The 12,966-nt window shown below is 25.8% G+C and overlaps 1 protein-coding gene across 1 annotated transcript in view; it reads right to left on the bottom strand.

The window, feature by feature from the left end:
- Positions 1 to 12,966, bottom strand: part of LOC111624036 (suppressor of lurcher protein 1-like) — a 57,154-nt gene that overhangs the window by 4,393 nt on the left and 39,795 nt on the right. Inside the window, exons 2-3 of the mRNA XM_023366803.1 lie at positions 966 to 1,035; positions 54 to 237 (exon numbers count right to left, since the gene is read on the bottom strand). Of these exons, the coding sequence (XP_023222571.1) occupies positions 54 to 237; positions 966 to 1,035 (254 nt within the window). The remainder of the gene's footprint in view (positions 1 to 53; positions 238 to 965; positions 1,036 to 12,966) is intronic.

The raw sequence follows: 12,966 nt of genomic DNA, 5'->3' as shown, positions 1-12,966 counted from the left end.
ATATATATTAACTTTAAGGGAGGAAATTATATGAATTGTTCAATGGTACTTACTCTAAATTTTGCTTCTTCTGGACGTCAAATTCATCGAATGTTACTTCAACGATATCTTCGTCTTGCCCTATGAAAGTATAGAGGAGACAGTCGATATGGTCTTCGTATGGGGTGGGCCAATTTGGGGAAGTGAAAACCCCATATTCTTTGCCATAAGTATCGTCGAAAACTACACATTGGCAACCTTCAACAGACGCATAAGAATAATATTGGCTTTACTTTTATACACATTTTAACGTAAGGTAACATTTAAGTTAAGACACATACACTGAAAATACATGCAAAAAATAATAAATGATATAGATGTATTTTTTTTTAAATAAAATTTTTATTAAAAAGAAAACATGTTGTGAAAATTACTTTTTATAAATTTATATATATATATATATGACATTAAATGGATACCAATATTTTATTATTAAAAATGAAAGGTAATTAATTTAATGGATGCCACTGTAAAGCTTTAAAAAATAATTTAAAAAAATAGTTTTATATAAAAGAGAAAACTTTTAACAGAATTTCGAAGCTCAATAAATTATTTTACTTTAAAAAAACACCGGGAGAAATTACAAAAAAAGACAATTTTCTACTGATCAAAGGATTCTGTCAATAGCTAATGCATTTGTAAGATTACAAAGAACATTCAGAATTAACTCGGCTTTGTCTATTTTTAATGAAAATAGGATTAATAGAACAAGTTACGTCAAGTTTAAAATTAGCCCTTTTAAATTAAAACTTTCAAGAAATAAATAACAAAACAAAAAAAAAGAATGCTGGCAAACTTAATGGTTGTAAAAAAGAAGAAGAAGAAGAAGAAGAAAAAGAAGAAGAAGAAATTTGATCTAATCAGAATTTTATGCAAATCCGTGTATAAAATTAAACTTTAGAAAATAATATAGAGAGTAATATTACCTGCGTTTACTGCTTTAGCTGCTATGAAGAGCGAGAAGTGAAGACCCATCACCAAAGCAACCACGGCCATCTATAAAAGGAAACAAGAAAATTGATACAATACATTACGAAATTCAATAATCTATACCTATATAAATTACGAAATAATCCAATTTTAGAAAATGTGTTCTTTAGAAGATTGTGATACAAAGCTATAGAAATAGTAACAACCAAGCAATGGGCTATGTGTTACAATTTTTTATCGTTTTAAATTTTCTTGATAAAAATTGTTTAATATAACTTTATAGTATTTTTAGAACCACTGGAGGAAATTATATGAATTGTTCAATGGTACTTACTCTAAATTTTGCTTCTTCTGGACGTCAAATTCATCGAATGTTACTTCAACGATATCTTCGTCTTGCCCTATGAAAGTATAGAGGAGACAGTCGATATGGTCTTCGTATGGGGTGGGCCAATTTGGGGAAGTGAAAACCCCATATTCTTTGCCATAAGTATCGTCGAAAACTACACATTGGCAACCTTCAACAGACGCATAAGAATAATATTGGCTTTACTTTTATACACATTTTAACGTAAGGTAACATTTAAGTTAAGACACATACACTGAAAATACATGCAAAAAATAATAAATGATATAGATGTATTTTTTTTTAAATAAAATTTTTATTAAAAAGAAAACATGTTGTGAAAATTACTTTTTATAAATTTATATATATATATATATGACATTAAATGGATACCAATATTTTATTATTAAAAATGAAAGGTAATTAATTTAATGGATGCCACTGTAAAGCTTTAAAAAATAATTTAAAAAAATAGTTTTATATAAAAGAGAAAACTTTTAACAGAATTTCGAAGCTCAATAAATTATTTTACTTTAAAAAAAANTTTCTCTCTTCTTGTAAAGTTGTAATTATTTTAATTATTTTTATTTCCAAACTGATTTTAACAAGTTCTATAATAAGGTAACATTCCAATAGACAATATGCAAAGCTTTTTTTTCAGTTTACAGCTGTATTTATTACACAAAATTTAAGTAAAGCTTAACATGCCGATCTCCCCTAAATCCCAAATGAAAAAGGAAAGCTTAACATAAGGCAATATTTTAGTTTAAAAAAAATAATAAAAGAAGTTTAATTTACAATAGTATAGAATTAATAAACACGATCATATTGCCTGTGAATAAACAGTATTTTGCGAATAGACCAGTATTGGCTACATCAGTTTACATTAGAACATCAGTTAAAGAGTAAGGAGGACAGAGAACGTCCAAAGAGATGAAAATATCAAGAGCACCTTAAACTACAGTATATAAGAACAGGTCTTACGATCTTAACTGTTTCTTCAGGCTTAATTCGAGATGAATGATGACGAACATTATCTAATTTCAACTACTGTCAATAGGATAATCATAGTTTATTACTTATTTTTAAAGTTTTATTTTCATTTTCATCTTTTTCTGCCCTTTGGGCATTAAGAGTGCCCTTTCCTTGTGCTAATTGTGGGTTCGAACAGTCACGCAATAGGGCGGTAGGATATTATATCTGGGCAGATTGTCCATGAAAAATGGCTCTCCTGGATTCGATCTCCGGTTCCCCAGAGCGGGTTCCATAAAATAAAGTTAGTATTAAATAATCAGTTCGTTAAATTCATTTAAATCTTCGCAGCTTTCTGGAAACATAAAAAAAAACCTTTCGGCAATTAATTCACTACTTCCATTAAAATTAAAGATCGTATTATATTTATAATATTTATCATTAGCACACAAAACAGATTCAATTGGTGATGCCATGCAATTTTATCTGAAAAATGGATTTTTCAGTCGTTTTAATGGATTCTATCAATGCAAATGAGAGAGAAGAAATACTACGATAATGCTAACTTTTAAATCCGATTTAAATTCAGATTAAAATGGACTCGGTTTAGAATCAATACTTAATCTTTGACAATTGAAAGAGACTCTTTTACAATAACTCCATTCTGAAAATATGAGATTTATGAATTACTAAACAAACAAAAATCAGTTAAGATGATAATCATTAATTTTATCGAATTATCGAAATCAATTGATTATTAAGCTATATATTTGTATAAATTATCACCTAACTTTTATATTAAAGAAACTACATGATTTATAATTTCATTTTAAAGAATAAGAAATGGAGAAATATAAATTAAAAAATAACTTGTCTGTTGAAATGCTTTTAAAAGTGTTTCTGTGTTCGTTTGTGAATTGAACAATTTAATAAAGATCAATTTTACAGTAGCTTCAGTTTTACTTGTGTAATTTTTTTAAACACAGTTTCAACAATAAATAATAATAGTAATAATTTAAATATTGGCTTTGAAGTTGATAAAACATAGTTCAGATATGAATACATTATAAAAAAAAAACACTGTTTTAAAACATTTTGAAATTTAACTCTTACATTTCATTTCAATTATACTACTGATACTAAGATCATTTCATTTGTAAAATATAATTTATTTAAATCTTAGAACAAATAAAATTTATGATGATTTATAAAGAATATTAAAGTTTATAAAATCGTCCTTTTTAATTATATCAATAAATTATCTTCTGAAATAGAATAAGTGCTTTATTCACATTGATTTACAGTAATTACTTCATAAACTTGATATTTATTACAAGTCAATACTTAAATAAAGTATATATTACTTTATTTGAGCCAATAAAACTGTTTTATTGACTTAAATACCAATATTCTTTACTATCAAATCTTATTTTTGTTTAAGATCATAGGAGATTTCGTGTGACAGCAAGGAATTTTGATTTTTTTTTTATTAACTAAAACATTAGCGAAGTTGATCTTTTCTTGTCTTTTCTCTCAAAATATATAAAACATTCTTTAAAAATTCCTCTTAATATAATTATAATAAATTATAACATCTTTCTACTAATCTAGCAAGTAATTTCTTATTTGAAAAAATGTTTTTGTCCTAATTTCTAGGTTATTAACAGGTTTAATTAATAAATTCGTTAAAAAATAAATAAATTTGATATTTATAAAGTTTTATATATTTTATTATGATTTATATAAAAATTTTATCAACTTTTTATTAAATTATTTATTATAATTTGGGCGTTATAAAATAGAAAATAATGTAATTCTTTTGTCTTACTATAAATAAATTATTATTTAATTTCGAATCGTGTTATCTCTTTAAATTTAAAAGCGAACAAATATGAACATAAAAGTGATTTAATAATTCAATATATCGTTTTAAGAATTTTTAAAATATATAAATATTAATAAATAAATTTATAACTTTAATATTATTCATATACAAATAATAAACGTTATCGTCTAGAAATATAACACCTCAGGTAGTAAAAAAGAACAATAAAAATTATTAAAATATAATGTTTATTGGGTGATTCGTATAAAAATATAATTGCATATTGTTCTATTAAATGATGAATTTTTTGAAAAATTTATTTATATCTATAGAAACTTTTAGACGTAATATTTATTTTTTATGATAAAAGACTAGAAAAATAAATTTTCTATAAGTATGCCATTTTTCCTAGATTTACTATATAAATAAATTAATAATTTTTAGAATTAGATTCTGCACTCACGAATGATTTTTAAGCATTATTTTATAATTCTTTTTATCTGCAAATAACTTAAATGCTTTCTTTAAATTTATAATTATGCAAATCTTGGATAGGGGAGATCGGGGCAATTTTGCATGCGGGGCAAGTTTGTCAAGCGCTTTTTTTTAAAAACAAATTAAAAGGAGACTTTGGTTATAGGTTAGGCAGTTGAGTTTTATTGGTGGCTTGTTGAGTGTAGTGTTTTTATTGTTCTCCAACAAGCGTAGTTGAATTATCAAGCAAATTTTCATTTTCGTTCAATTCCATATAATATTTTTTTTCCATTTATATTGAATTGGCAGGTTTTGTTATAATTCCATGATAACGAAAGTTACTTTTCCTGTTAGAAGGATGTAACTTCAACTTATTCACGTGGCCAGATCGTGGCTTGGCATTCTGTTCTCAGGGTTGTACTTAATGTTTCGAAATCATGACTAGCGGGGTAAGATCGGCAACATAAAGCCACATTAGAAGCAAAGGATAAAAATCAAACAGATGATAAATGAAAACATGTTTGCATTTGTTATTCATGTATATATGTCTTTGAACTTGCATTTCGTTGTAATAATATTAAATGGGTGTTGGATTTGTATTTCTTTGTTTTAATAGTGAATTCCAACTTATACATTGTTAATAACATAATTTTATATACGTGCCTATCTTGCCCCATTACTGTTGCCCCTATACCAGGGGCAACTTTAATAAAAATAATTAAAATAATTACAACTTTACAAAAAGAGAGAAGTTGCCGATCTTGCCCCTATACCCGGGGCAACTTCGTCAATTTCTCTCTTCTTGTAAAGTTGTAATTATTTTAATTATTTTTATTTCCAAACTGATTTTAACCAGTTCTATAGTAAGGTAACATTCCAATAGACAATATGCAAAGCTTTTTTTTCAGTTTACAGCTGTATTTATTACACAAAATTTAAGTAAAGCTTAACATGCCGATCTCCCCTAAATCCCAAATGAAAAAGGAAAGCTTAACATAAGGCAATATTTTAGTTTAAAAAAAATAATAAAAGAAGTTTAATTTACAATAGTATAGAATTAATAAACACGATCATATTGCCTGTGAATAAACAGTATTTTGCGAATAGACCAGTATTGGCTACATCAGTTTACATTAGAACATCAGTTAAAGAGTAAGGAGGACAGAGAACGTCCAAAGAGATGAAAATATCAAGAGCACCTTAAACTACAGTATATAAGAACAGGTCTTACGATCTTAACTGTTTCTTCAGGCTTAATTCGAGATGAATGATGACGAACATTATCTAATTTCAACTACTGTCAATAGGATAATCATAGTTTATTACTTATTTTTAAAGTTTTATTTTCATTTTCATCTTTTTCTGCCCTTTGGGCATTAAGAGTGCCCTTTCCTTGTGCTAATTGTGGGTTCGAACAGTCACGCAATAGGGCGGTAGGATATTATATCTGGGCAGATTGTCCATGAAAAATGGCTCTCCTGGATTCGATCTCCGGTTCCCCAGAGCGGGTTCCATAAAATAAAGTTAGTATTAAATAATCAGTTCGTTAAATTCATTTAAATCTTCGCAGCTTTCTGGAAACATAAAAAAAAACCTTTCGGCAATTAATTCACTACTTCCATTAAAATTAAAGATCGTATTATATTTATAATATTTATCATTAGCACACAAAACAGATTCAATTGGTGATGCCATGCAATTTTATCTGAAAAATGGATTTTTCAGTCGTTTTAATGGATTCTATCAATGCAAATGAGAGAGAAGAAATACTACGATAATGCTAACTTTTAAATCCGATTTAAATTCAGATTAAAATGGACTCGGTTTAGAATCAATACTTAATCTTTGACAATTGAAAGAGACTCTTTTACAATAACTCCATTCTGAAAATATGAGATTTATGAATTACTAAACAAACAAAAATCAGTTAAGATGATAATCATTAATTTTATCGAATTATCGAAATCAATTGATTATTAAGCTATATATTTGTATAAATTATCACCTAACTTTTATATTAAAGAAACTACATGATTTATAATTTCATTTTAAAGAATAAGAAATGGAGAAATATAAATTAAAAAATAACTTGTCTGTTGAAATGCTTTTAAAAGTGTTTCTGTGTTCGTTTGTGAATTGAACAATTTAATAAAGATCAATTTTACAGTAGCTTCAGTTTTACTTGTGTAATTTTTTTAAACACAGTTTCAACAATAAATAATAATAGTAATAATTTAAATATTGGCTTTGAAGTTGATAAAACATAGTTCAGATATGAATACATTATAAAAAAAAAACACTGTTTTAAAACATTTTGAAATTTAACTCTTACATTTCATTTCAATTATACTACTGATACTAAGATCATATTTGTATATCTATTTTAATTGAAACCATATTGTTATAAAAACATATCTTTTAAATTAAATTTGTATGATATACGTACAAGTTTTAACTTAAAAAAAACAACTTTCAATAACAACAACTGTAAATTTAAAACAACTTTTTTTTATGGAATCAAAAAAAAATTTTCATGTAAAATTCAATATTATTTGTCCAATATACAGAAGTCATATTTTCAAAATTTTGTATGTATTCGTGGAATATCATATCACATACAATCTACAATGCAAACACAATTGTTGTCATTCCGATAGACAATTTTTATCTTGCATTCAATAATTTTTCTATATATTCTACATTATATAGTAAAAATATATTTTAGTTTTTCCCTACTTTATATCAACAATTTTATTATTTATTTCTCTTTATTTATTATTAATTTTTTTTGTAATTTATTTGTAATAGTTTTTAATATGTTATATATAAAATTAAATTAACTTATGTATATTTTCTATAAATCAAATTGTAGTAGACTTTCAATATAGAAAACATTCAGAAAACTGAGTTAATTCATACATTAAAAGATACATTTATTATACACTGTATACAATTATTACATAAATTCTTATATGTATAATTTAGTAGTATACGTTCTGTAGTGCTTGTATTTTAAAATATGTATTAAATTGATAAAGAAATTCTTATTTTATTAGATCACATCAGATTTTTTTAACCACTGATTGGAAAATACAATCTCAAAGTAGTAGAGAATCGCATTCTTTAGTAATTCAATGGAGTTACAGTGTTCTAAAGTACTTTAAATAGTCGAGTAACTTTTTAGAGGATTAAACTGGTGTTACACTTATCTTAATTCTCATAAAATAGAAGTAAAAAATTTAATAAACATTTTTAATTACGATCATATAAAAGAAACTATTTAATCATTTAAAAAAACAACCTATATTTATTTTACTGATACGTTAAAGATGGAAAAATTCACATTGTAATTAAAAAATATGAATGCCTTTGTTATTGTTATTTATTTTCTGCTTCAAATCAATCAACGTAACAAATGTATGCTGTCTACGAAATATCCTATTTTAAAAATATCCTAACTAAAAAGTTTTTTTTTTACAAAGTTATTTGATTAAATTATATGTATTTATTCTTTCGAGATTTACATGTAATTTTGTTTTGTTTTGTGTTATAAAATTCTCTAGTGTATATTACTTCTTGTATAGAACTAAAATAACCAAAACAATCTACAATCTATCAAATACTAGAGTATCGATTGAACGTAGGTTTAATAAAGTAAAAATTCCAGCTTTATAATAGTTAACGGAGTTTCAATCCTCGTGTATATATATATATATAGGCCTATATGTATATATTCATTTTTAAATATTCCAGACGAAAAAACAATAATTCTCTGATCTATTTATTTTCGTAATATTTATCATAATATTGTAATTATTTATTTATTTTATTTTAAAATATGTTTTATAATGTTTACGAATTTACATTATATTAACAAGATAAGCGCCTGTAAAACAGTACAGAAGTTTAAATACAATTGAACTCCTTATAAGAAAAAAAAATCAAGAATGCTATTGGAAAAAAAAATCACATTTTTATCAATAGAACATGATAAAAATTAGAAAAATATAAAAAAAAAAATTCTTTTCACTTAGATCATCTATGGAAAATGATTAGAAAACAATTTCACCTTCTATCAGTTCTTTTGAGGAAAAAAAAAATTATATATATATATTTTTCCCTTTCCAATTGAAGTTTTCAACAGTAATCTTTTCTTTTCTATTTTGATCCATTTCCTGTGAAAAATCACCTTTTTTATTTATGTTTTCATTGTTTTTAATGTATATAGTAAAGAAACCAATCCATTAAAGTATACTTAATATAAAATCAAAATATTTATTGACGTTTAATGAAAAATTGATTGATAGATACACCTAAATTCCTTGCTAATATAATAAAATTTAATTTTGTTAAATTTTAATATTTAATTTTAAAATTTAATTTTGTTAAATTTTAATATGTTTTATTAAAAAAAATCATAAATATATTTATTGAAAAAGAAATTTTAATTAATTAATTATTCATTGTTATATTATTTATTATTATATAATATCAAAAATAACAATGTGAATAGCTTAGAATTAAATTTGCTTAAATAAGTTGCAGGAAAAGTATGTATTATAATTAGAAAAATAATAAATCTTTTCCTTCCCATATTAATTCTAATATGGGAGACTGTACTATATACTGTCGTTAATATATTTAACAATAAATAATTTTTTACATTTTAGGCAAAATTTTATTTATTAATAAGTATAATAATTCATTTATAAGGTAATTATTATACATATTTTATTAAGGTAAAAATGTATATTAAGAGATTAAGTTACCTAATAAATACAACAAATGTAAGAATCTAATAAAGCTATTTTAATATAGTTATTAATATTTTTGTCAAATAGAAATGAATGTAATAAATTTATAAATATTTCATTAATTTCTCTTCGACAATTCATAAATCTGGCTTTATTTTATATAGGTTAATTAAACAAGAGCATTTTAAATTCTCCCTTTATTTTTTTAATGAAAATATATGAAAGCTCTCATCTAAACTAATTAAAAACATAAAATGTTCTCGATTATTTTCATTGATTATACCATTAATTACTTTAAAGGGATTCTTTGAAATCCTTTTACAAATTTTTATGTATTATTTTGACTTTTTTGGGGGGAGGCAATCAAAATAAATACTTAATCTTTCCTCCTTGATAGCTCTTCCTCATCGGAGGAACAAGATAATAGTAATTACATTCTTGTAAACGGATTTTACAACATGCTTAACTAATCAAAGTAAATTGATTTTATGTGATTTAAAACTAGTTTAAAATTCTCCGCAACATTTTAATAATTTTATCAAAAATTATAATACTTAAAATATTATATTTTTATTCGAAAATTTGTTACAAAACTGCAGACTGAACAGATTGAGGTATGTGCTCCTTTAAAATAAATAAATTTACTATATTGTCTTAAAATCCTTAAAATAACGGGGATGTGGTGATGACATGACAATTTACGATTTAAAAAAAATACCGTCAAAGATACCAAAACCATAATTGAAAGAATTAAATAAATAGTTTTAAAGAGAAAGAAATTACAATTAACGATAGTATTTGAGATGTGAACTGTGTGATGTTAACATAAATTCGTATGTAAAACATCTCTCTTCACGGATTAAGTAACACATTAAATATGTAAAACATATTTCTAACAGGGAAAGAAAAACGAAAAGAAGAGATAAAGTTTTATTTTAGCATCATTAAATTTTATAAAAGACGATGCAAAGAAGAAGAATGAATTCTCACGTGAATTTCCTACAGTTTTAATTAAGTCTGGGATTATTGGAATCAAAGTAAATCATCCAGCATTCAAAAACTTTCTAGAAAAGTATACCAAGCACTCAATCCCTGACCAAAACATTCAAGGAAGCAACTTTATATATATATATTGTATAACCCATGTCATTAAGAATTTATGAATTAGAAAAGACAAATTCTACAACTATTAAGCAGAGGCCTTCAATGATGTAAGTGCCAAACTCAGTCATTTTGTATGAAAAAGTTTGGTGTCTTGTAACAGACCAGGCACCATACATGCTAAATGCACGCTCAAATATAATTGATGTATCCGAATCTGAGACGTCATTTGTCTTGCCCATTATTTTAACAGGATATGTGAAGCAAGGCATAATTTTTGGATCAATGTTTTCATTTTGGAAATGAAATTTGATTAAATGTCCTGCTAATTTGCTGTACATGTAAAAAAAAGAGGTAAGTGGATTTCCACTCCAAAAACAACCATAATAACCACATGGGTCATATGGATTCAAATGGCTTGTTTTTATGCCGAAAATTTCTCATTCTTGAGAGCATTCATTGATAATCTGGACGAAAAGTCTTCAGCAGCCGCAATGAAACTTGAGAGTCTGTTGAAAGACGAAGACGTGTTAAAGGAATTCTACACTATTCATTCATACAAGTCTATTCTTGAGGAAAGTGGTCTGTCTATTGAGAAGCAATGGGAAATAGATGGATTTGATTTAGAAAAACTGGGATACGCAAAAAGCCTGAGCAAAAATCCGGATATTCAACTGTGTAGAACGACTGTGTGTTTGCAAGTATACAATGCTTTTCTATTTTATTTAAATTTGATACTATAGCAATTCTTCAACTTATCAAATAAATGCCTAAAATTTGACGCATCTTACAACTTTGGATAGTGAATTACAACATTGAAAGAGATGCAGATCCTATTAGAGGAAATAAAGATGGGTCATTTGATTTGCACCAAACACTCAAAAGGATCTTAAATTTTACATATCGCTTAATTGTGCGTGTGTGTATATGGCAAATTTATATTCAAGAACCTTCTTTTCATTGGTTTCGTAATGTAAATGATTTAGGTTGTGTGTATATATATATATATATATAATGTGTATACATCTTCAATGTTTTGCAAGTAACAACATTGCTGCCATTTGTAAACGTGAAAGGTATTAAAATTTAAAATTCATTCTGACCTCTGTAAAACTCTTGTAGTATTTTGGGAAAATCGTAAACTCCAAAAATTTATTTTCCTCCATAATATTTTCTAATGATTATTACATATATATAAAATGTTTTAAAAATTCTATTTAACCATTAAAACAATTTCAACGCGAATGCGGCTATTATAGGGTTCTTAAAAATAACAGAGACTGTCCCTTGTACAAAACAAAACTATTTAATTAGACATCATAATCCATTTCCAATCTTTTGAGATGAATGGAGATTTCAGGTTCAAATTTACCTCCGTCTAATATTGCTTATTAGTTATTTACCGCTTTCTTTGACAATTGATTGGAAACAACATCTGGAAGCTAATAGATTCGAGTGTTTCCATCTCCATTTTCCTCTAAATCTTATCGTTTCTACGGTTATTTTTATTTAAAGAGAGATTCCAATTGATTGAATCTAACGGATAAACAAATCAGATTGAAAATTCAAACACGGCACTCAAAAAAAATCCCTAGATACATATTTTGTTCTTATTTATCCGTAATATACTACTGAATACTTCTCCTATGCTAATGTTGTAAACTCAATGATCAGAATAAAACGGGATCTATTACAAGCGAGAAATGAAGTTTATTTAACCAAAAGTGTCGATGACTTCCTGCTAAATGAGATGGTTCCTAAATAGTTTCATTGTATTTATTCAAACCGCATCCGAATAGAAGAAGATTGGATTGAATGGAGTAAGGCAGCAATGCAACACAAGGACGGTCTTCTAGACATAATACTTTTCGAGAAGATTTTCTATTGGAATTAGGCCCCTATTTAGGTGTTAGACATGTGAAGAAACCCTGGAAAACTCCATGCGACTAAACCCTGGGTGAAAACCTCTAAACAACTACAGTAGTTTTATTCCGAATGCATAAAGAATGAACATTCTTCATCAAATATTTGATCTACATTTATAAAGACAACAATTAAGTCAATTAACTTATTAGATTTTTTTATTTGATAACTTTATAATTATAACAGTAATATTAACAAGGATTCAAAAAAAAATAAAAATCGAATATACTATTCATACAGGATTCAATGAAATTATGAATTATTAAATGTGATACTTTATAATTTCATTTGATAAATAATTATATTTTGTATATATGTTACCGCTAAAGCTCGAAATCCGTTAATGTGTACATTACCTAGCTAAGCTGCAGATTAACTAGGGTGATCCGTTAAAGCTGCGAAAATTGTTCAATTTCTCAAATTACCTAGGTAATTTGCAGAGTATCTAGGTAATCTGCACATTAACGGCTTCCGTATCGTTAAAGTTCAAAAGTTTGTTTCTTTCACTTCCTTTCCCCACTCCTTCTTTTTACGTAGATAAATTTAAATCCTAGAATGCAAGCAAGCACCGAATTGGTGAGTAAAATCAAGAAAAGATTCTT

The sequence above is a fragment of the Centruroides sculpturatus genome, unplaced genomic scaffold, assembly GCF_000671375.1.
Source record: "Centruroides sculpturatus isolate CEXI.00-Female unplaced genomic scaffold, Cexi_2.0 scaffold192, whole genome shotgun sequence".
NCBI lineage: Eukaryota > Metazoa > Arthropoda > Arachnida > Scorpiones > Buthidae > Centruroides > Centruroides sculpturatus.
Note: the sequence above shows the minus strand (reverse complement) of the source record. Positions and strands in the feature narration are given on the sequence as shown.